The sequence below is a fragment of the Lemur catta genome, chromosome 6, assembly GCF_020740605.2.
Source record: "Lemur catta isolate mLemCat1 chromosome 6, mLemCat1.pri, whole genome shotgun sequence".
NCBI lineage: Eukaryota > Metazoa > Chordata > Mammalia > Primates > Lemuridae > Lemur > Lemur catta.
The window spans coordinates 97375928-97401068 of record NC_059133.1 but is presented as its reverse complement, the minus strand read 5'-3'; the positions used below and the strand labels follow the sequence as shown (position 1 = coordinate 97401068).

Here is a 25141-nt window from a genome sequence, read left to right as displayed (position 1 = left end):
GGGTAGAAAGGAATCGGCTCTTCAGGTCAAGTCTGCGCGAAGAGACCTCCAGGCCTCTGTGGTCTGTGCTTCCGCTCCGGACACTCGAGCCGCCCACTTCCGGCGCTCCTCGGCGCCCCGGGCCCGCCCCGACGCTGCGTGACGGAGACACGCCGGGGGTGACCTCACCCTCCACCATGGCGGCGGCGGTAGATTAGGGCTGCGGGTCGAAGCAGCCACCGCCGCTGGGGGACCCGGTTGGAAGCAACTGCCGCCGCCGCCGCCTCTTTCATCTCTTCTGGGGCAGGGGCCAGGGCCAGGTGAGGGGAGTGGGACTCCGGGCAGACAGAGCTGGGCGAGGAGGCGGTTTGCACCTGGGTAGGAAGGTGTCCAGAGACTGTACCGAGCCACTGACTCACTCTCCAGTGGTTCCTACAATGCGTGAGTGTGTGCGCGTGTGTGTGTGTGTGTGTGTGTGCGTGTGCACCGGCGCTCCTTCGCCCGAGGCTTCTCTAAGTTTAAGGAGCCCATTTCGTTGTGCCTGCCCCGCGTGGTCCCACCGCGGGCGCTTGAGCTGGGCTTCTCCCTGTGTGGGCTGCCTGAGGCGTAGGAACTCGGCTCCTGCTCCACACTGCTGTTCGTCCCCACAAATAGCTTCACATGGAAAACTCGGGCCCATTTTTAGGGCTAGACTGGGGAACGTGGACTTCTTTTTGGTCGAGGAAAAGGGTTCCAGGCGATTCACTTGGAATGATTTCAGATTAGCTTTGCCAGTCTAGTCGTTTCTTCTTACAGATCATTAGAAATCTTAAGTTTCTCAGCCTTAATTCACTGCTGTTGTGACACTTTTTTTTTTCTTCCACAAAAACTTACCCTCTTACCTTTGGAGGCAACCCAGTTGACACTAAGTCGTTTTTTCCTTTTATTCTTTTCCTGTCAACATTCTAAGGAGATCCCACGTTTCTTGCCTTCTTAACTGACTATGAGGGAGACCTGGACTTAGAGTTGAGGCTCCAGCCTATAGTTGAAAATGCACAGATCTGGGCAGTTGTTCGCATGGTGTTGATTGATAGCTTTGTTTCGCTGTTAGCCACTCCCCGCACAAGTGTTTGTTTATTCAAAATAGCTATCGCACTGTCTCTGTTTACAAGTTTTAGTTCAAGCTGACAGTCCATTCCCCCTCATTTTTCTTTATGATGTAAAACAAAATTTTTTTTGCAAAATTGTTAGTAAGGTTTCCCCTGGAGGTTTGGCATAAACCAGAGTGTTGCTGTCTGACCTGACTTGGGTGACCTTGGATGAGTTGCCACGCCCTTCAGAAAACTTTTTTTTTAATCCCCCAGAAAATTAAGCAAGTGGTTGTGTAGGTTGTGAACTACTTGTGCTTCAAGCCATTATGAAATATTCATTTGGACAATCTTTTTTTTTTTTTGAGACAGAGTCTCACTCTGTTGCCCGGGCTAGAGTGAGTGCCGTGGCATCAGCCTAGCTCACAGCAACCTCAAACTCCTGGGCTTAAGCAATCCTACTGCCTCAGCCTCCCGAGTAGCTGGGACTACAGGCATGCGCCACCATGCCCGGCTAATTTTTTCTATATATATTTTTAGTTGTCCAGATAATTTATTTCTATTTTTTAGTAGAGACGGGGTCTCGCTCAGGCTGGGCTCGAATGCCTGACCTCGAGCGATCCACCAGCCTCGGCCTCCCAGAGGGCTAGGATTACAGGCATGAGCCACCTTGCCGGCCCTTTCCTTTTTTCTTGTTGGATGGTAATGTGATGATAAGGTAACAAGGTTTGAGGGAGGCACATCTCACACATTAGTGTGAAAACTCAATCATCAGGCTTATGAACCACAAAAGGATCAGAGTAACTGATTTTTTAATAGCTTTATGGAAACATAATTAGCATACCATACAACTCACCAATTGTACAATTTAATGGTTTTCAGTATATTCACAGGGTTGTGTACCCCCCCCACCACAGTTTTCCTCACCCCAGAAGAAACCCTACACCCATTAGCAATCATTCTTCATTCCCAGTCCCCTCAAATACCCACCTTGCAACCACCGATCTACTTTCTGTCTGTAAAGGTTTACCTATTCTGGACATTTCACATAAGTGGAAGCATATAATATGTGATCTTTTGTGACTGGCTTCTTAGTGTAATGTTTTCAGAGTTCATCCGTGATGTAGCATGTATCTGTATTTCATTCCTTTTTTTATGGCACATTATATTCCATCATATGGATATACTACGTTTTAAAAATCTATTCAGTTAATGTGCAGTTATTTCCAGTTTTTTGCTGGTATGTATAATGCTCCTGTGAACATTCATGTGCAGATTTTTGTGTAGACGTGTTTTGATTGCTCTCTGGCATATACCTAGAAGTGGAACAGAGTAACTGAATTTTATGTCTTTTACACAAGCCATATACACATATATGGGAAACCTAATTATAGTGAAAGTCAGGTTTAGGGGCAGGGTGATAGTGAGGCATTCTTCTGTGAATAACCTGCAAATGCCAGCTGCTGACTGAAAATATTTTTGGGCAGCTCTTAACATGATTGAATGAGAGTGTTTCAGTTAAGCATGTTTTAATTGGAAAGGGATAGTCTGTACTAGAATACTAATGTCTGCTGAGTTTAAAAGTGATACCTTGGCCGGGCGCAGTGGCTCACGCCTGTAATCCTAGCCCTCTGGGAGGCCGAGGCGGGTGGATCGCTTGAGCTCAGGAGTTCGAGACCAGCCTGAGCAAGACCCCATCTCTACTAAAAATAGAAATAAAAATTATCTGGCCAACTAAAATATATATGTAGAAAAAATTAGCCGGGCATGGTGGCTCATGCCTGTAGTCCCAGCTACTCGGCAGGCTGAGGTAGTAGGATCGCTTAAGCCCAGGAGTTTGAGGTTGCTGTGAGCTAGGCTGATGCCACGGCACTCACTCTAGCCCGGGCAACAAAGTGAGACTCTGTCTCAAAAAAAAAAAATAAATAAAAATAAAAAATGATACCTTGCTCAGTTGCATTTCTCAGCTGAATGGGGTGAATTTTTGCAATTTCACTATTTTTATTAGGATTATTTTATTTTATTTCTTTCAGAGAAAGTCTTAGAATGCAATAGGAGCTAATAAAGCATGGATTAGAAAATACTGTTGTATTTTATGTTGATTTGTGGAATTTAAAATTTACTGTTCAAGCCACCAATGAGTCATGAAGCTAAAGATCTGATAGCCAAGACACTTTATGTTTAAAATTCCATATTTTTGATTTGTGAGAGTTATCTGTGAATTTTTATTTTTCTCTTTATAAACTGGGATTATAGATGTGTTCAACTCTGTGTTAGTGGAATATTTAATACTCTTATTAGTGGAAGGAAATGGTCTAAAAACAGGTTTTTGAAATGATTTTATTAAAATATGTTAAATTATGAGGTATTTCTGTTACAGTTCTATGAAGTTAAAGAATATATAGGTATGGTATTGTAAATTAGTATGTCTAAGGTGGTTGCCAGAAATTTCTGTTTTCAACAAACATCCAAGGTGATGTGATGTGACAACTTTGGGAAACAAATACGGAAGATTCTCATGTTGCTGTAGATTTGCTTTTCATCAGAATTTATAATAGGCGCCTGATGTGGTGTCTCATGCTTGTAATTCTAACAATTTGGGATGCTGAAATGGGAGGATCACTTAAGGACAAGAATTGGAGACCAGCCTGGACAACACAGTGAGCCCCTTTCTCTACAAAAAATAAAAATTAGATGGGTGCAGTGGCACGTGCCTGTGCCTGTTGTCTTAGCTACTCCTGGAGGCTGAGACAGGAGGATCGCTTGAGCCCAGGAGTTTCAGGCTGCAGCAAGCTATGATTGTGCCACTGCACTCCAGCCTGGGTGACAGTGAGACTCTATATCAAAAAGAGAAAAAACATTTATAGTAAATGTTTTTAGTAGGATTTAGTAGCTGCTGCATACCTTCTGATTATATTTCATTAAATGTGCCTAATTCCTGCAGTATAATCAGTGCTAATAGCATCCTGGAATTTGGACTGATACTTGTAATAGAAATCTAGTTTTAAAAAAAAGCAAACCATCTATTGTAGAATTGTATTGTGGATATTACATTTGTTACTGAAGGGTCATGGATGTTTTATTTGTGACTGGTTTTGGAAATGCCACCAAATGAATATATAAACACAGCATTAAATTACCCTGAGCTTCCTCAGCTGTCCACCTGACTGACAACTACAGTTGGTCTTCCTTATCCCTGGGTTACACATCCACAGATTCAACCAACCTTTGGATCAAAAATATCCGGGTGGGGGGGGCGGACAATAAAAAGTAATAATATAACAATAAAAATAATGCAAATAAAAATGCCATTTAATAACTACATAGCATTTACATTGTATTAGGTATTTGTAAGTAATCTAGAGATGACTTAAAGTATATGGGAGGATGTGCATAGGTTTTATTCATCATTATACCATTTTATATAAGGGACTTGAGCATCTGAGGATTTTATTATCCCTGGGGGTCCTGGAACCAATCCCTCACAGATACCCAAGGATGACTCTACTTGCAACTTAATAGAGGAACAAACTAAAAGGTGTAAGGCAGAGAAAGAAACAGGTGGGTAGCATAAAAATGTTCAATCGTGAGTTGTGGAAAGGATAGGAGTTTTTGTTGTTTGATTTTTATTTATTTATTTTTATTGTTTTTGAGACAGGGTCTTCACTCTGTCACCTGGGCTAGAGTGCCATGGCATCAGCCTCGCTCACAGCAACCACAAACTCCTGGGCTCAAGTAATCTGCCTGTCTCAGCCTCCCAAATAGTTGGGACTACAGGTGGTGCCACCATGCCCCGCTAATTTTTTCTACTTTTAGTAGAGATGGGGGTCTCCCTCTTGCTCAGGGCTGAGACTGGTGTCAAGCTCCTGAGCTCAAGCGATTGGCCTCTCAGAGTGCTAGGATTACAGGCGTGATCCACCGCGCCCAACAAGTTTTTGTGTGTAAGTCATATGTATATTTAATTACTTTTTTCTTTTAGAGATAATGTCTAACTACAGGCGTGTACCACCAAGCCCAGCTAATTTTTTTATTTTTTGTAGAGATGGGTGTGTGTCTGTGTTTTATTTATTTAGTTAGTTAGTTTTTCTGGAGACAGAGTCTCACTCTGTTGCCCAGGCTACAGTGCTGTGGCGTCAGCCTAGCTTACAGCAATCTCAAACTCCTGGGCTCAATCGATCCTCCTGCCTCAGCCTCCCAAGTAGCTGGGACTACAGGCATGCGCCACCATGCCCGGCTAATTTTTCTATTTTTAGTAGAGATAGGATCTCACTCTTGCTCAGGCTGGTCTCAAACTCCTGACCTCAAGTTATCCTCTCGCCTCGGCCTCCCAGAGTGGTAAGATTACAGGCATGAGCCACCGCACCTGGCCTGTGTGTTTTAGTATCCTGCTGTTTTGCCCAGGCTGGTCTCAAACTCCTAGCCTCAAGGCAGCCCTCCCACCTTGGCTTCCCAATGTGCTAGGATTACAGGCCTTCATCACTTCATGTTACCAAGAACGCTTGTACCTAATTTGAGTTCTAAAAGGTCCTACTAGATAAAATTTAAAGAATAAAGGTAACTATGTACCTCTCATCATTTAAAAAGAAGCTTGAAATACCTGTCTTTTAGATACAAATAGACTCTGTTGGTGAGGCGATTGTGAGATGGACCTGAGCATTGTCCCTCACTTCCAGGAAAGCTTTGGGTGGTATTCCCAGATCATACCTTTCATCTACTCTATCGTGTCCCCCCCGGCCCCCCCCGCGGTCCAGTCTCAAAATTGACAAATTAGCTGCTTTCTATACTCTGGGTGCCTGATATTAGGAAAACAACCTTGTTTTTCTACCATTTCCTCTCCTATTATTAGTGTTAGTGCTTTCACCTCTGCATTCCTCTCACCTAGTACGTTCATTGCCAGTATACAGTAAATATGTGCTGAATGAATGCAGTTAAGGACTAAGAAGAATTGAAGACAATGTACCTAATTAAGTGGTTGCACTATAACTAGCTGTGTGATTTTGGGCAAATAAAATTTTTATTCTTTCTCCATCTGTAAAATTGAGACTATTACCTTTTCATTCAAGCATAGAGGGTTACTGTGACAACACATGGAAAAGTGATTTAGAAATAGAGATCTCATGAAGATGTAATTTATTTATGATGTTAGAAATGCAAGAGTCCATTGTGCAATATACTGATCAGATACTGCAGAATGTTGCAAAGGAAGTGGGTGTCCTCTCTCCCCAGATTGCCCTTAGAGATGTGACCTTATAGTAGTGTTATGGAGTTTACATTTGGCTTATTCTTAATGCCTTTGTCCTATAATTTAATACAAGTGCTATAGTTTTATAGTCCCCGGATCTGTCTACTCCCCACTTAACCATAGGCCTGAATGAGCTGCTTCATTGTCATACAGTTGGAAGCTCAAACTAAATAAGTAGATGGATATTTTATACCATAGGTCTGGTATGTTTAGGTCCAGTATGTTCATGACCAGAATGCCAAGTATGCATTTATTTATTTATTTTGTTTATTTTTTTGAGACACAGTTTCTCACTGTGTTGCCTGGACTAGAGTGCCGTGGCGTCAGCCTAGCTCACAGCAACCTCAAACTCCAGGGCGCAAGCAATCCTGCCTCAGGCTCCCAAGTAGCTGGGACTACAGGCATGTGCCACCATGCCCGGATAATTTTTTCTGTATATTTTTAGTTGCTCAGCTAATTTCTTTCTATTTTTAATAGAGACGGGGTCTCACTCTTGCTCAGGCTGGTCTCGAACTCCTGAGCTCAAATGATCCACCGGCCTCGGCCTCCCAGAGTGCTAGGATTACAGACAGGCATGAGCCACCGCGCCCGGCCCAAAGAATGCATTTAAAGTCTAAGAACTGTATACTAAATTTAAATAAATAAATATAATCATTTACCAAATATGTAGTTGTATGGGCATTAACATATATACTAGAGCAAATAGGTGGTGCATGTGGAAAATGGAAAATTATGAAATCCATGACTAAGATAGCATTTGTAATTATGTAGTCAGGTTTCATAAGAATATTTGAAGCACATTAGGCTAAAAATCAAATTTGGCAACTTGGTGATCTGTGCTTTGTCTCTGACATCCAAGTTGAGGAAAGACCGGAAGTGTCTTCAGTGATATTGATTCTTGATAAATATAAGAAATTTGAATACAACAAATTAGAAAACATAAATTTTTTATTTAAAGCATTATTCAAAATATAAGTACTTCTTTATTCCTGTTGCCAAAGAAATACTGAGACTTTTAAAAGCTTAAATTGCTGATTTTATCTGTTCTCTCTCTCTCTTTTTTTTTTTTTTTTTGAGACAGAGTCTCACTCTGTCACCCTGGCTAGAGTGCTGTGGCGTCAGCCTAGCTCACAGCAACCTCAAACTCCTGGGCTCAAAGCAATCCTTCTGCCTCAGCCTCCTGAGTAGCTGGGACTGCAGGCATGCACCACCATGCCTGGCTAATTTTTTTTTCTATATATTTTAGTTGTCCAGCTAATTTCTTTCTATTTTTAGTAGAGACACGGTGTCACTCTTGCTCGGGCTGATCTCAAAGTCCTGAGCTCAAACAATCCTCCCACTTCTGCCTCCCAGAGTGCTAGGATTATAGGCGTGAGCCACCATCTCCTCCTCTCCTTAGGAGCTCTACTTCATAATTTATTCCTTGCTCTATTATATCTCCTTTTTGGCTGCCTCCACTGAATGTAAACATGCTTTATTCTCTTTTATTGTGTACAGAAACAAAACAAATGAACTTTCCCTACCCTTTGTCTCTCTTCGGCCTCCATTCTTTTCTTCCCTTCAAATCCAGCTCTTTCCTTGAAAGAATAGATGAAAACTCAGTTTCTCTGCATGTTCATTTCCAGTACACTGTTCAAATCCCTGTCTTTTATCATCACCGCTGTGTGTCAAACAGAACTGTTCTGTCAGAGACCGTGGCTGACTTCCTAATGCCCAAACCCAGTTGACTCTTACTTTTCTTTTTCTTGATGTGTTATTACATTTGATGTATTTATTCACTATCTTCTTCATGCCTCCTGACTTCTGTAACCACACTCTTTCCTGGTTTTCTTTCTACCTTTCTGACTGTTCTGGTCTAGACTGAGAGGTCTCTACCAGTTTCACATCTTTTGGCCACACATTAAATGTTGGTTTTCCCTGAATTCTAAAGTAGTCTTTTAAAGATTATACCAGTATTTCTCAACATATTTTGTAACCCATGTCTCCTTTATCAAAAGGAGATAAATAAATATTTCCCTGGCCCCTATCGTGGTGGCAGTGGTGGGTGCGGGGGATGACACATTCCCCCGTATCCAAGCACTGAGAATTGCTACAAAGAAGATTGAGAATTTACTGAGCTTTACATTCTGTAGTTTGTAATCTGAAAGTAATAAGTGATTTTCCTTTTCTAAGTATGAAACTATATATTGATGCTTTTTCAAACTCTTGCCCTCTCTTCCCCTACCTGGCATTTTGACACTCCTCTTCCAGTGGAAATCATTGCTCTCCATTCACTCTTAGGTAATTTTTTTACTTGTATCTGTACAGAGTATATAATTTTGTATCTCCAGTCTAGACATCTTCTTAGTTTAAGACCTATATGTCCAACTGCTTGTACATCTCTACCTGGATGAGCTATAGGTACTTTAAAATTCAGTACAGGCCAGGCATGGTGGCTCACGCCTGTAATCCTAGCACTCTGAGAGGCCACGGTGCTCCAAGGATCGCTTGAGGTCAGAAGTTCAAGACTAGCCTGTGCCAGAGCGAGACCCCATCTCTACTGAAAATTAGAAAGAAATTATCGAGACAACTAAAAATATATAGAAAAAATAGCTGGGCATGGTTGTGCATGCCTGTAGTCCCAGCTACTTGGGAGACTGAGGCAGGAGGCTCACTTGAGCCTCAGAGTTTGAGGTTGCTGTCAGCTAGGCTGACGCCATGGCACTCTAGTCTGGGCAACAGAGCCAGACTCTGTCTAAAAAAAAAAAAAAAAAAAAACAATACAGATACTCTCAATTTATGAGGGATAAACCCTGATAAACCCATCATAAGTTGAAGATATCTAAGTTGAAAATGCATTTAATATCCCTAATCTGATGAACATCATGGCTGAGCCTAGCCTACTTTATTCGTGCTCAGGACACTTACATTAGCCTACACTTGGGCAAAATCATTTAACACAAAGCCAATTTTATAATCAAATGTTGATTATCTCATGTAATTTGTTGAATACTGAAAGTGAAAAAAATGTGTGGGTACTCAAAGTACAGTTTCTACTGAATGCATATCACTTTCTCACCATTGTAAAGTTGAAAAATTGTAAGTCAAACCATTGTAAGTTGGGGACCATCTGTATACCCCAAGGTGAACTTGTTATCCTTGTTCCCAAAACTAGCTCTTTCTACATTATCTGGTTTGAGAAACAAGAATAGTGTATGGTCATGCCACCCTGACTGTGCCCTATCTCATCTGATCTTGGAAGCTAAGCAGGGTCAGGCCTGGTTAGTACTTGGATGGGAGAAATAAGAATAATATACCACTTTCCCTACAGCTTCCAGGATTACTCTCTCACTGAGTTAGTTAAATCTTTGAATTCTTAACCTTTTTCCTATCCATCTCTCTTCCCTTTCCAGTGTTTCTGCACTAGTTCATGCCTCCATACATCTCTTGTTTATATTTTTTTCAGTATTCCCCTAACTTGTCTCCTTGCCTCTAGTCTCCATTCTATCTCCCATACTACCTCTGGGATGATTTTCTTGAAGTATAATCTCTTAATATTCTTCCCTTACTTAAAACCTTTCAGTAGTTCATTATGGTGTTCTACAGTAGTTTTTACCCTGTTTTATATCATGGTCTAGATACTCAAACTCAGATACTAGCAATATGAAGTGATTTTTCTCTCTAGAAAAATGCTCATACCCCCAGAATGTACATACCATTTTAGGGAGTTTATGGATGCCCATTCATGGACATAGTTAAAATAATTCCTGGCTTGTAGGATTAAAACCCATATTAGTATCCTATAGCATACAAGACACACTAAACGGTGACTGCTGCTCACTCCTGCAGAGCTAGTAATCCCCCTGATGTCTTATGAGCTACCCATGCCAAATGCCTTTGTTTTTGTATTATTCCATGCTGTTTCAAAAATCTTCTGTAAGCTGGGCATGGTGGCTCATGTCTAAACCTAACAACTCAGGGCTGCAGCGGGAGGATTGCTTGAGGCCAGGAGTTTGAGACCAGCCTGAGCAACTTAGCAAGACCTCATCTCTAAAAAAATGGAAAAAAAAAAAAAAATTAGTCTGGCATGATGGCCTGCACCTGTAGTCCCAGCTAATTTGGAATGCTGAAGCCAGAGTGTTGCTTGAGCCTGGGAGTTCCAGTCTGCAGTAGCTACGGTTGCATCAGTGCACTCCATTCCAGCCTGGGTTAAAAAAAAAAACCAAAAAGCAAAAACGGCATTTGTGCCTTTTCCTAGTCGTCTTTATGTGTGAAATTCATGCCTGTCCTGTTCCTCAGCTGGTTCCATTAGTGAACACCCACTCATGTTCCAAGGTTGGCCCTTGTAGTACTGGCTTGTATCAGAGAACTTTATTGTTCTTTTCATTACTGATCATGAGAATTAAAAAAAAAAAACTTTATTCTTATTTATGTATATATTTTTGTCTCTTTTTATCTCTTTATATAGCCACTCTTTTGTGTTTTATAAATTCTTCATGTATTTTTTTCATTGTTTATCATTCTAGGGCATTTCTATTAGTTTGCTTATCACAGGTCTTTTGCCAACATTGCCTTTCTCTTTTTCCCGTCTGTTATTTTGTTACATATATTTTTGTTTTCCTCTACTTTTTTGAAAACTCCTGAGGGCAGGTGATTTATCCTTTTGGCCTTTGTGCCTAATGCCTGTGGAGTACCTTATATCTTAAGAAATGTGTATTAAAGGAACACAAAAAATCACAAGAGGGCATTGTCTTCTATTTCAATTTTAGGACGTAATTATACTTCTAGATGTAATTATACTACTAGGTCTGTATGCAGTCTAGGACTTTGGAGAATTAGAAAATTTTTCTAAACTACAAATTCTAATAATTTTACATAAAAGTAGTATGTTATAATTGACGGAGAACTGCCTTAGAAAGTTTAGAAAATTAGGTTCTAGTTCCAATTAGGTCTTGGTTGCAAACAACACAAACTGATTCCAGCTTAAGTTGAAAAAAGACTTCTGGAGAGAGTGTTGAGTAGCTCAGAACGGATAGGAAAGCTGGAAAGTTAGGCTCAGGAGAGACAGGCAAGAAACAAAGAGCAGGCTACAGGAAGAGAATATGGGTAAATGTTGCTTAGCGATGGGGATACATTCTGAGAAGTCTGTCCTTAGATGATCTCATCCTTGTGAATATCTGTAGAGTTTGCTTATACAAATCCTAAGCTATAGGGTGTATAGCCGGTTGCTCATGGGCTACTCACCTGTATAGCATGTTACTGTACTGAACACTGGGCAGTTGGAACACAGTGGTAAATGTGTATCCTAACATATGTAAACACAGAAAAAGTACAGTAAAAATACAGTATAAAAGATAAAAATGGCACACCTGTATAGGGCACTTACCATGAATGGAGCTTGCAGAACTGGAAGTTGCTCTGGGTGAGTCAGGGAGTGAGTGTCGAGTGAATGTGAAGGCCTAGGACATTACTATACACTCCTGTGGACTGTATAAAGACAGTATGCTTAGGCTACATTAAATTTAAAAAAAAATATTATTGTCAATAATAAATATAGCCGGGCGTGGTGGCTCACGCCTGTAATCCTAGCACTCTGGGAGGCCGAGGCGGGTGGATCACTCGAGGTTAGGAGTTTGCGACCAGCCTGAGCAAGAGTGAGACCCCGTCTCTACTAAAAAAATAGAAATAAATTATCTGGCCAACTAAAAATATATATACAAAAAATTAGCCGGGCATGGTGGCGCATGTCTGTAGTCCCAGCTACTCGGGAGGCTGAGGCAGTAGGATCGCTTAAGCCCAGGAGTTTGAGGTTGCTGTGAGGTAGGCTGACGCCACGGCACTCACTCTAGCCCGGGCAACAAAGTGAGACTCTGTTTAAAAAAAAAAAATAATAATAATAATAAATATAGGCTAGGCACAGTGGCTCACGTCTATAATCCTAGCATTTTGGGAGGCCATGGTAGGAGGATCACTTGAGGCCAGGGTTTCAAGACCAGCATAAGAAACAGTAACACCCCATCTCTACAAAATATAGATTAACCGGGTGTGGGGGCACACACCTGTAGTCCCAGCTACTTGGGAAGCAAAGGCAGGAGGATTGCTTGAGCCCAGGAGTTTGAGGTTGCAGTGATCTATGGTGATGCCACTGTACTCTAGCCTGGGAGACAGCGTAAGACTTTGTCTTTAAATAAATGAATGAATGGCTATCTTACTGTAACTTTTTTACTTTATAAACTTTTTTTTTGGTGGTTCAAAAAACTTTTATTATTTTTGTTATTTATTTTTATTTTATAAACTTCTTAATTTTTTTTTAAGACACAAGGTCTCACTCTTTTGCCCAGGTGTTGGAATTTCTGTCTCACCAAGGTTTACACAAATATGGGATGATCTGTACATAGGAAATTCAGTTTAGATGGCAGGCAGGCAAAAATATAAATAAAAATTTTTAAAAAGTCAAATGTCTATTACAGTGCTGCTGCTGGCCGATACCTGACTGATAGACCTCCGAAAGCTTATTTTACTTTTATGAGTTTGTCTTTTTTTATATGTGAGTTTGGAATACTGTCTTGCTACTATTAAATGGTAACAGGAGTAGTACACCCTGGAAGAATGCAGTGAATGGGACTTTAATTCCTATGATGTAAGCTGTAACACTTTAACACATTTTCCCTTTCTTTGGAGTATGTATTAATCATTTTGAAATATCTTCTGAAGTTTATGGGAACTTTCAAATTTGAACAGGGTAGTCCTAGGCCTGTTGTTTGCTTTCTTGGGTATTTTTACATAATTTAGAACCATTGCTCCCTGAAGATAGAAGCATTGGGACTTTAAAATGTTAAACCAAGATTTCTTTTCATAGCCTAAGAAAACAGTGATATTAATGGCAGCCAAGAATGCATTTCTTAAAAGGCAGTATTTAACCATTCCAAGCACATTTTCATGTTATCTTTATATAGCCACTCTTTTATTTTGTATTTTTCAAATTCTGCGTGTATTTTTTTTATTGTTTATCATTTATGTTAGTTTGCTTATCACAGATGTTAAATTTCACCAACATTACCTGTCTCTTTTTCCCATTGTTATTTGGACCTCTCTTTTATTGGACATTTGTTGAGATCTTTAAGCAGTCCATATTGTTTGTTTTAAAAAGAAAGCAGTTATTTGGAAAACTGTTAAGAGAAGCACAAGTCATTTACCTACCACTAAAGTATTATTATTAATATGTAGTAGGTAAAACAGCTGCCAGGTCCTTATGACAAAGTGAGAGTTGTGGCTGTATTGATTAGGGTACAAGTTTAGGATGCCTAATGTAGAAATTCAGATTAAAGTGGCTTAAATACAATTCAGAGGTCAGTGGTTCAGGCTGGTCTGTCTGTCTGGTTGCCTTAGCATTGGTGTCCTTGTTTGATTGTCAAAGCTGGGTCAAAGCAATCTTACCGCCTTGGCCTCCTAAAATGCTAGGATTACAGGCATGAGCCACTCACTGTGCCTGGCCAGCAGTTACATTTTTTTAAGATTGCTGGAAAGAAAAGTGTGAGAAACATTTATTTTGATATTTAGTTGAATAATTGGAGTCAATGCGAAAATGTCTGGCATGTAAAAAACTTTAAACTGAAAAAATACTTCTATGTTTTTAGGTTTTATTACACATCTGTAAGTAGACCTCTTTGGAGCTCTGCCAGTCAATTCAATGGCGTCCTCTACTACTGTGCCTCTAGGATTTCACTATGAAACAAAGTGTGTTGTCCTCAGCTACTTGGGACTCCTCTCTCAGGAGAAGCTGCAAGAGCAACATCTTTCCTCACCCCAAGGTATTATCTTTGGCTTTTGTTGGTTATATTAGGTGGTAATAAGGAGTTCATATGTAAAAGCATATGTATCTAAGTAATTTATATGTATGGTTATGAGATTAATACTAATAAGGTTAATCCCTTGCCACATCCCTTCTCACCTCTTGGTTCATTTCCAGAAGCAACTACTTTTAATGGTTTTTTTTGTTCTTTTTCTTTATTAGTTCTTTTTAACTTTAATAGATTTAGGGGGTACAAGTTGAATTCCATTGCATGTGTATATGGTATCGTATTGGAATCTGGGCTTTTGGTGTACCCATTACCTGAGTACTGTACATTGTACCCCATAGGTAACTTTTCGTCCTTCCACTCCTCCTACCCTCCCCCATTGAGTCTCCAGTGTTCATTTTACCACTCTGTGTGCCCTTGTCTAGTCATAGTTCAGTTCCCACTTGTAAATGAGGACATATGGCATTTACTTTTCTGTTCCTGAGTTAGTTCACTTAGGATAAATGGCCTCTGGTTCCATCCAAGTTGTTGCAAAAGACATTATTTCATTCTTTCTTATCGCTGAGTAGTACTCTATGGTATATATACATTTTTTTAATCTACTCATCAGTTAATGAGCACTTAAGTTGATTCCATATCTTTGCAGTTGTGAATTGCTCTATGATAAACATATGAGTGCAGGTATCTTTTTGATATAATAGTTTCTTTTCTTCAGGGTAGATACCCAGTAGTGGGATTGCAGGATCAAATGGTTGATCTACTTTTAGTTCTTGGGGAATCTCCATACTGATCTCCATAGAGGTTGTACTCATTTACATTTCCATCAACAGTATATGAGTGTTCCCTTTTTACTGCATCTACCCTAATATCTGTTGTTTTTCAACTTTATAATAATGGCCATTCTGACAGGGATAAGATGGTATCTCATTGTGGTTTTAATTTGCATTTCCCTGATGATTAGTAATGTTGAGCATTTTTTCACATATTTGTTGGCCATTTATCTATCTTCAAAAATGTTCACTTCATTTCCTCACTTTTTAATTTTCTTTTTTTTTTTTTTGCTGAGTTATTTGAGTCCTTTTTTTTTTTTTTTAAGTAAGAAGTGGGGAAGGTGAGGAGGGGGGCTTCAGTTTCCTTTTTATTTATTTATTTATTTATTTGAGACAGAGTCTCACTCTGTTGCCTGGGCTAGAGTGCTGTGGCGTCAGCCTAGCTCACAGCAACCTCAAACTCCTGGACTCAAGCGATCCTCCTGCCTCTGCCTCCCGAGTAGCTGGGACTACAGGCATGCTCCACCGTGCCCAGCTGATTTTTCCATATATATTTTTAGCTGTCCATATAATTTCTTTCTATTTTTAGTAGAGACAGGGTCTCGCTCTTGCTCAGGCTGTTCTCCAACTCCTGAGCTCAAACAATCCGCCCGCCTCGGCCTCCCAGAGTGCTAGGATTACAGGCGTGAGCCACCGTGCCCAGCCCTTTTATTTATTTATTTATTTTGTTTTTGAGACAGAGTCTCACTCTGTCACCCCGGGTACAATGCAGTCAGTGGCGTCATGATAGCTCACTGCAATCTCAAACTCCTGGGCTCAGGTAATCCTCCTGACTCAGCCTCCTGAGTAGCTGGGACTACAGGTGCGCACCAGGACGCCCAGCTAATTTTTCTATTTTTAGTACAGATGGGGTCCTCACTCTTGCTCAGGCTGGTCTCGAACTCCTGAGCTCAAGCAATCCTCCTGCCTCGGCCTCTCAGAGTGCTAGGATTACAGGTGTGAGCCACCACACTTGGCCTTGAGTTCCTTATAGATTCTAGATGTTAGTCCTTGGTCAAATACATGTTAATAGTTTGTGCATATTTTCTCCCCTTTTATAGGTTGTCTATTTGCTCTTTTGATTATTTCTTTTGCTATGCAGAAGCTTTTTGGTTTAATCAAGTCTCATTTGTCTATTTTATTTTTTATTGCATTTGCTTTTGGGGTCTTAGTCACGAATTCCTTACCTAGGCCAATGTCCAGAAGAGTTTTTCCTAGGTTTTCTTCTAGGATTTTTATTATTTCAGGCCTTACATTTAAGTTTTTAATCCATCTTGAGTTAATTTTTGTATATGGCTAGAGAGAGAGGGATCCAGTTTCATTCTTTGGTATATTGGCTAGCCAATTTTCCTAACACAAGTTATTGAATAATGTTTTCTTTCCCCAGTGTATGTTTTTGTTTGCTTTGTCAAAGATCAGTTGGTTCTATGGTTTTATTTCTGGGTTCTCTATTCTGTTCTGTGTGTTTACTTTTGTGCCAGTACCATGCATTTTCGGTTACTATACCCTCATAGTATAATTTGAAGTCAGGTTATATGATGCCTTCAGTTTTGTTCTTTTTGCTTAGGATTGCTTTGGCTATTTGGGCTCTTTTTTGGTTACATATGAATTTTAGGTTTGTTTTTTCTAATTCTATGAAAAATGACATTGGTATTTTGGTAGGAAATTCATTGGATCTGTAGGTTGCTTTGGACAGTATGGTCATTTTAACAATATCAGTTCTTCCAATCCATGAGCATGAGATGTTTTTCTGTTTGTGTTGTCTATGATTTCTTTCATCAGTGATTTGTACACTCTGTACACTCTCTGTAGAGATCTTTTACATCCTTGGTTAAATTTATTCTTAGATATTTTATTTTTTTTGTAGCTATTTTTAATGAGATTGAGTTTTTAATTTGGTTCTTAGCTTGGTCATTCCTGTATAGAAATGCTATTGATTTTTGTATGTTGATTTTATAACATGAAACTTTGCTGGTTCATTTATCAAACCTAGGAGTCTTTTGGAGGAGTCCTCAGAGTTTTCTAGGTATAACATACCATCAGCTAACAGATAATTAGATTTCCTCTTTTCCAGTTTGGATGACCTTTATTTCTTTCTGTTGCCTGATTGCTTTGACTAGGACTATGTTGAATAAGAGTGGTGAAAGTGGACATCCTTATCTTGTTCCAGTTCTCAGGGGGAATGCTTTCAACTTTTCCCCATTTAGTATGATGTTGGCTGTGGGTTTGTCATATGTGGCTTTTATTATTTTGAGATAAGTTCCTTCTATGCTGAGTCTTTTGAAGGTTTTTATCATGAAGGGATGCTAGATTTTATTGAATGCCTTGCTTTCTCTGCACCTATTGAGATGATCATATGGTTTTTATTTTTAATTCTATTTATGTAGTGGATCATATTTATTGTCTTGTTCATGCTGAACCATCTTAGCATCCCTGGGATAGAACTCACTTGATTGTGGTGAATGATCCTTTTGATGTGCTATTGGATTTGGTTTGCTGGTATTTTGTTCAGGATTTTTATGTAAATGTTCATTGAAGATGTTGGTGTACAGTTTTCTTTTTTTTGTTGTATCCTTTGTTGGCTTTGGTATCAGGGCGATACTGCCTTCCTAGAATGGGTTAGGGAGGAGTTTCTCCTTCTTGATCTTTTGGAATAGTTTCACTAGGATTGACACCAGTTCTTTGTATGTCTGGTATAATTTGGCTGTGAATCTATCTGGTCCTTAGATTTTTTTTATTCAGAGGTTTTTTTATTATCAATTCAGTCTCACTATTTGTTATTGGTCTATTCAGGAGTTCTATTTCTTCCTGGTTCAATCACAGTAGGCTGTTTGTTTTCGGGAATTCATTCATTTTCTCTAGGTTTCCTAGTGCATGAGTATATAGTTCATAACAAGTAGTCTGATAATCTTTTGTATTTCTGTGGTATCAGTTGTAATGTCTCCTTTTTCATTTCTGACTATGTTTATTTGAGTCTTGGTCCAAATTTTAGTTTTGTTGATCCTTTGTACTCTTTTTTTGACCTCTATTTCATTTAGTTCTGCTCTGATCTTTATTATTTCTTTTCGTCTTGTAACTCTGGGTTTGGTTTGTCCTTGTTTTTCTAGTTTCTTGAGGTACGATGTTACGTTTTTAATTTGTGATCTTTCTGCTTTTTCGATGTAGGCATTTAATGCTGTAAACTTCTCACAAGTTTTGGTATGTTGTGTTTTCATTTTCATTAGTTTCAAGAAATTTTGAAACTTATGCCTTTATTTCTTTGTTGACCCAGTGATCATTCAGGGGCACGTTGTTTAATTTCTATGTGTTTGTATAGTTTCTGAAGTTCCTCTTCATATTACTTTCTAGTTTTATTCTACTGTAGTTTGAGAAATTACTTGATATGATTTTTGTTTTTTTTTTTGAGACAGAGTCTCGCTTTGTTGCCCAGGCTAGAGTGAGTGCTGTGGCGTCAGCCTAACTCACAGCAACCTCAAACTCCTGGGCTTAAGCAATCCTACTGCCTCAGCCTGCCAAGTAGCTGGGACTACAGGCATGCGCCACCATGCCCGGCTAATTTTTTCTATATATATATTTTAGTTGGCCAGATAATTTCTTTCTATTTTTAGTAGAGACGGGGTCTCGCTCTTGCTGAGGCTGGTCTTGAACTCCTGACCTCGAGCAATCCACCCGCCTCGGCCTCCCAGAGTGCTAGGATTACAGGCGTGAGCCACCGCGCCCGGCCGATATGATTTTGATTTTTAAAAATTTGTTAGGCCAGGCATGGTGGCTCATGCCTGTAATCCTAGCACTCTGGGAGGCCGAGGTGGGAGGATCGTTTGAGCTCAGGAGTTCAAGACCAGCCTGAGCAAGAGCCAGACCCCGTCTCTACTAAAAATAGAAAGAAATTAGCTGGACAACTAAAAATATATAGAAAAAAAAAATTAGTCAGGCGTGGTGGCGCTTCCCTGTAGTCCAAGCTACTTGGGAGGCTGAAATAGAAGGATTGCTTGAGCCCAAGAGTTTGAGGTTGCTGTGAGCTATGATGACACCACGGCACTCTAGCCCGGGCAACAGAGTGAGACTGTGTCTCAAAAAAAGAAAAAAAAAAAAGATTTGTTTAGACTTGTTTTGTGGCCTAAAATGTGGTCTATCTTAGAGGACGTTCCATGTGCTGATGAAAAGGCTGTATATATTATAATTGTTGGGTGGAATGTTCTGTAAATGTCTGTTAAGTCCATTTTGTCTAAAGTCCAATTTAGGTCCAACATTTCTTAGTTCATTTTCTGTCCTGATGATCTGCCTAGTGGTGTGAGTAAGGTATTGAAGTCCCCCACTATTATTGTGTTGTTGCCTGTCTCTCTCTTTAGGTCTAGGAATATTTGTTTCGTGAATCTGGGTGCTCTGATGATGGGTGCATGTATATTTAGGATTCTTATATCCTCTCACTGAATTGATCCCTTTATTATTATATGACCTTCTTTGTCTTTTTTTTTTACTGTTTTTGATTTAAAGTGTTTTATCTGATATAGGTATAGGTACTCCTAATTGCTTTTGGTTTCCATTTGCATGCAGTATCTTTTTCTACCTCTTCACTTTCAGTTTATATGTGTCTTTATGGGTAAGGTGAGTTTCTATAAGCATATAGTTGGATCATGTTTTTTTATCTAACAATCTATATCTTTTAAGTGGAACATTTAATCCATTTACATTCTAGGTTAATATTGATATATGGGGCTTTGTTCTTGTCATATTGTTAGTTGATTTCTAGTTGTTTTATAATTCGTTTTTTCTTTTTCTCTTTTTGTCTGTCATGTTGCCATTTAATTCTTATATATGTATATATGTATGTATGAATGAAACAATGTATGACAAGATCTTGCTCTGTTGCTAGGGCAAGTGTATAGTGGTATCATTATAGCTTACTGCAACCCTAAACTCCCCAATAGCTGGGACTACAGGTGTGTACCACCCTGCCAGCTAATTTCTCTATTTTTTGTAGAGATGGGGTCTTACTATGTTGCTCAGGCTTGTCTTGACCTCCTGGCCTCAAGCGATCCTCCCATCTTGGCCTCCTAGAGTGCTAGGATTACAGGCATGAGCCACTGAATCTGGCCTTTTCTTCATTTGTAAAGCTTATTCTGGGAAGATATAAAATTCTTGACTGGCAGTTTTCTTTTAGCACTTTGAAAATACCATCCCATTCTCTTCTGGCCTGTAAGGTTTCTGTTGAGAGGGCCACTGATAGTCTGATGGGGTTCCCTTTATATATGACTAGATGCTTTTTTCTCTTGATAATTTTAAAATTCTGTCTTTCAACTTCGACTTTAGTTATTCTGATTATAATATGTTGTGGTGAAGTCCTTTTTGCAATGTGTTTGCCTGGGGATTGTTGGGCCTCGTGTATCTGAATGTCTAATTGTCTTGCTAGTCCTGGTAAGTTTTTATCGATTATTTCCTTAAGTAGGTTTTCTAAATTTTCAATCTCTCTTCCCCCTCAGGAATATTGGTAATTCATATGTTTGGTCACTGAGGGCTTTGCTCATTCTTTGTTATTCTTTTTTCCTTATTTCTATCTGACTGAATTATTTTAAAAGATCTGTTACCAAATTCTGAGGTTTCTTCTTCTGGTTGGTGTAGTCTATTCTTGAAGCTTTTGAATGTACTTTGTATTTTTTCAGTGAAGTTTTCAGCTCCAGAATTTGTTTGTTTGTTTTTAATGATATCTAACTTCTTGGTAAATTTCTCATTCATATCCTGTACTGGATTTTCTCATATCTTTGTTTTGTTTTTTATTTTTCTCTTCTGTCTCATTGAGCTTCTTTATCTGACATTATGAGGAATTCTTTTTGATAGGGATCTGTTGCTGAACAATTGTTGTGGTCCTTTGGTGGTGTGGTATTTCTTTGCTTTTTCATATTTCCTGTGTCCTGCCATTGATATCTGTGAACCTGATGTAGCAGTTGCTTGTTTTGATTTTTTTTATTGTTGGCAAAAAACTCTGCACCATTATGGTCAGGTTTTGTTTTGTTTTGTATCTGTTTTTAAGAGACAGCCTCTTGCTGTGTCGTCCAGGCTGCAGGGCAGTGGTATGATCCTAGCTCACTGCAGCCTCAAACTCCTGGCTTCAGGTGATCCTCCCACCTCAGCCTCCTGAGTAACTAGGACGGCAGGTGCATGTCACTGTGCCTACAATTTTTTGAAATTGCTTTCAATGGAGAGAATTCTTGCCTGAAGATGCATATGTGTTGTTGTTTGAGTATAACACTTTGGCTTTGATTTTGGGTACCTTCAGTAGTATGATTTTTGTATGATTCCTTTGGGAGTACACAGGGTCAGTGGGATCTGTGATTTCCTTGTTGGCTTAAGGTGCAGTTATTAGTTGAGGCTGTGGTGAAGTTTTTCTGGGGATTTGAATGCCAAAGGAGCCAGTTTGGGGGCCCTCGTGGTGGAAGCAGTGGGCTGAGTATGCCTGATTTTAGGCCCCAGAGCAGCTTACGCTGCAGCCATGTTAGTGTGTCCTGGGGGGCCAATTTTTCAGCCTTCATGTTGCTTGCTCAGGAGCTTGTAGATGCAGCAGAAGGCCGGGTGTGTGGGCCTTTCATATAATCAAATCTCTATTTCAGGTAGCAAGGGAATTAGTAAAGAAAAAAGAAACATCGAGTGTCTGCACAGTCATATTTCAGTGATGTCCATGATTTTAAATAAATTACATAATTTCAGTGACAAGGATAACTTTCATAAACAGGTTGGAGGAAAAATAACTGATTCTTGGTACACATACAAGTTTGGCGAGTATGCTGGAAAGTAGTGTTAGCTACATGTGTTCAGTTTCATGAGGGTATATTCAGTATGTTTTATAGAAAAACTATAGTGGATCACTTAATTCAGCAAATCGATTAAGTGTAAGTCAATTAAGAGCTCTTCTATAGATTTCTTTATTTTTCATCAGTTATTTACTCTTCTTAAATAGAGGCAAACTACTAAATCAAAGAGTAATCATATTTTTATGGGGAGATTATCATGTAAAATAAACATGTGGCCTACAAATTATCATACCTTGTAGTGTGTCTTTCAGTTTTCACATATCACCTTAAAATGTAGTTATTATGTCTGAAAATGCTTGATTCCATTGTTCCAAGACTCAGGTATTTAGACTTAGCATTCACCTTCAGTGGTAGATTTGCATTTGACTAAAGCAAACACGGTTAGCACACCACACACCTGTGGTAGAGATTATGTCTGTGCAACATTTCATTTTGGGAGTAAAGATTCTGGGAATTAATTTTATGAAAAATACATGGCTTTTCTACCTTGACTTTATAGAACTCCACAGGTGCCAAAGTAGACATCAAGACTCAGTGGATTAGAGCAAGACAACTTATGTTTTCCACCCTTGGCCCCTCAAATTCATGGCTTCACATGCAGAATATATTCATTTCATCCCAATAGCTCCAAAAATCTTTTTCTGTAGAGACAATATCCCATTCTGTTGCCCAGGCTAGAGTGCAGTGGCATGATCATAGCTGCAGCCTCAAACTCCTGGGCTCCAACAATCTTCCTACCTGAGCCTCCTGAGTGGCTAGGACTACAGGTGTGTACCACCATACCTGGCTGGCTAATTTTTTAAAATTTTTTGTAGAGATAAGGTTTTCACTATGTTATCCAGGCTGGTCTTGAACTTCTGGCCTCAGGTGATCTTCCTGCCTTGGCCTCCCAAAGTGCTGGAATTACATGCGTGAGCCACGACAGGCATCCTGATTTTTTTTTTTACTGTCGCTAGAGTTTTGCCTTTTCCAAAATGTCATATAGTTGGAATGATACAGTATGTAGCTTTTTCACATTGGCTTATTTCACTTAGTAATTTGTATTTAAATTTCCTCCATTTTTGTTTTCATGGCTTGATAGCTTCTTTTTTAGCACTGAATAATATTCCATTGTCTAGATGTACTACAGTTTATTTATCCATTCACCTACTGAAGGACATCTTGGTTGCTTCCAAGTTTTGGCAGTTATGAATAAAGCTGTGTAAACATCTGTGTGCAGGTTTTTGTGTGGATGTAAGTGTTCAACTCCTTTGGGTAAATATTAATACCAAGTTTTGACATTGTTGGATCATATGGTAAGAGTATATTTAGCTTTGTAAAGAGACCACTAAACTGTCCTCCAAAGTTGTTATACCATTTTATATTCCTACCAGCAATGAATGAGAGCTCCTGTTCCTTTACAAGCTTACCACCCTTTGATGGTATCAGCGCCCTGGATTTTGGCCATTCTAACAGGCATGTAGTAGTGACTCATTGTTTTTCTAATTTGCATTTTTCTGATGACATATGATGTGGGGTATCCTTTCATATACTTATTTGCCATTTGTATATCTTTGGTGAGGTGTCTGTTGAGGTCTTTGGCCCATTTTTTTCATTGCATTATTATTTATTATAGTAGAAAATTAGAAATGACTCATATATCTAACAGTAGGGGAATGATTTAATAAAATACGAGGTAGCCTATCAAATGGAAAAATGGCCATTACAAATGATACTTTTAAATAATGATATAGACTTTTAAATAATGTAGAAAAATATTATCACTTATGTTATAATAAGGAAAGAAGAATATAGGGACACAAATTACATAGAGTTAATCTATGAGTTAAGTTACATAGAGTAATCTGAACTATGTACTTATTTATTTATTTATTGTTTTGAGACAGAGTCTCACTCTGTTGCCTGGGCTAGAGTGCCGTGGCATCAGCCTAGCTCACAGCAACCTCAAACTCCTGGGTTCAAGCAATCCTTCTGCCTCAGCCTCCCGAGCAGCTGGGACTACAGGCATGCGCCACCATACCCGGCTAATTTTTTCTCTATGTATTTTTAGTTGTCCAGCTAATTTCTTTCTGTTTTTAGTAGAGACGGGGGTCTTGCTCTTACTCAGGCTGGTCTCGAACTCCTGACCTCAAGCGATCCTCCCGCCTCGGCCTCCCAGAGTGCTAGGACTACAGGTGTGAGCCACTGTGCCTGGCCTTACTTATTTTTTTAAATTCTATAATTTGGAAGAGGGTATTGATTAATTTCCTATCACTTCAAAGTCCTACCTGCCACATAGCTCCCTTGCTCACAGCCCTTTGGTTTTTTAGACAAAATTTAAGAGCCCTCATAAAGCCAGAATTATTGATAACCCCTCAGTGTACCCCAAAGCAGTGTCACTTCAATCCCTTAGAAAGACTATGGTCTACAGACTTTGCTTCTCCCTGTACATTTGTGTTACAGCTCAGTGGTAAGGTGGCTGTAGAGACACACATTAGGGGTAAGTGGAAAAGGGAAACAAAGGGGAAGTCCAGGCACATGGGTGCAGGGAGGGGTAGGGAACACCACTTCCACTTTTCTTTTTCTTTTCTTTCTTTCCTTTCTTTCTTTTTTTTTTTTTTTAAAAAAAAAAGGCGAGTGTTATTGGTTGGAAGGGTAGAAAACAAACCCCAGAACAATAAGCTCCAGAGGTGGGTGGTGAGAACAGTCCCACTTGTGAGAAGTGAGAAGGGAAAGAGGTCAGGGCAACGCTTGCAGTGTCAAGTTCCTCAGGAGTTTCTGTTGGCCCAGCCCATAGTCCTCCTCATCCACATTCACCAGCAGTTTGATGGCTTGATGGCCCCCAGCTTGCTTAAGGGAGTCTGTGATGAAGACCCTGTTAAGTTTGGCCCATTTTTTAACTAGGTTGTTTGTTTCCTTATCATTGAGTTTTAAGAATATTTATTTCATTTCATTTTAGCCTATCTTATTTTATAATATTATAATTTTATTTATTTGTTTGAGACAAGGTCTTGCTCTGTAGCCTGGGCTAGAGTGTAGTGACGTGATCATAGTTCACTCAACTGCAAACTTCTGGGCTCAGGCTATCTTCCCGCCTTGACCTCTCAAAGTGCTAGGATTACAGGCGTGAGCTACTGTGCCCAACTTACTTTTTTATTTTATTTTTATAGAGACTGGGTCTCACTGTGTTTCCCAAGCTGGTCGTGTTTCCCAAGCTGGTCTTGAACTCTTGGCCTCAAGCAATCCTCCTGTTTTAGCCTCCCTGTGATTACAGGTGTGAGCCACTGGGCCCAGCCCCCCTTTTTTGATGATGTTAGTAATTTTCTTCTTTTCTCTGTTTTTCTTCGTTAACCTGGCTAGATACTTACCAATTTTATTGTTCTTTTCAAAGAATCAGGTGTCTGTTTCATTTATTTTTCTCTGTTGATTTCCTGTTTTCAATTTCATTGGTTTCTATTCTAATTTTCATTATTTCTTTTCT

At 39.5% G+C, this 25141-nt stretch overlaps 1 protein-coding gene and 1 non-coding gene across 5 annotated transcripts in view; one reads left to right on the top strand and one right to left on the bottom strand.

The window, feature by feature from the left end:
* Positions 1-25141, top strand: part of BCL2L13 (BCL2 like 13) — an 85754-nt gene continuing 60613 nt past the window's right edge. For 2 of the 4 annotated variants that reach the window (XM_045554625.1, XM_045554630.1), the window contains exons 1-2: positions 159-299; positions 13905-14078. In XM_045554625.1, coding sequence (XP_045410581.1) covers positions 13958-14078 — 121 coding nt within the window. In that variant the 5' untranslated portion in view covers positions 159-299; positions 13905-13957. Of the gene's footprint in view, positions 300-13904; positions 14079-25141 lie in introns of those variants that run through there. The other 2 variants (XM_045554624.1, XM_045554628.1) reach the window with 2 other exon arrangements.
* On the bottom strand, positions 1740-1842 carry LOC123640949. Its single transcript, XR_006736175.1, has one exon. It is a non-coding gene; the product is annotated as a small nucleolar RNA U13 (small nucleolar RNA).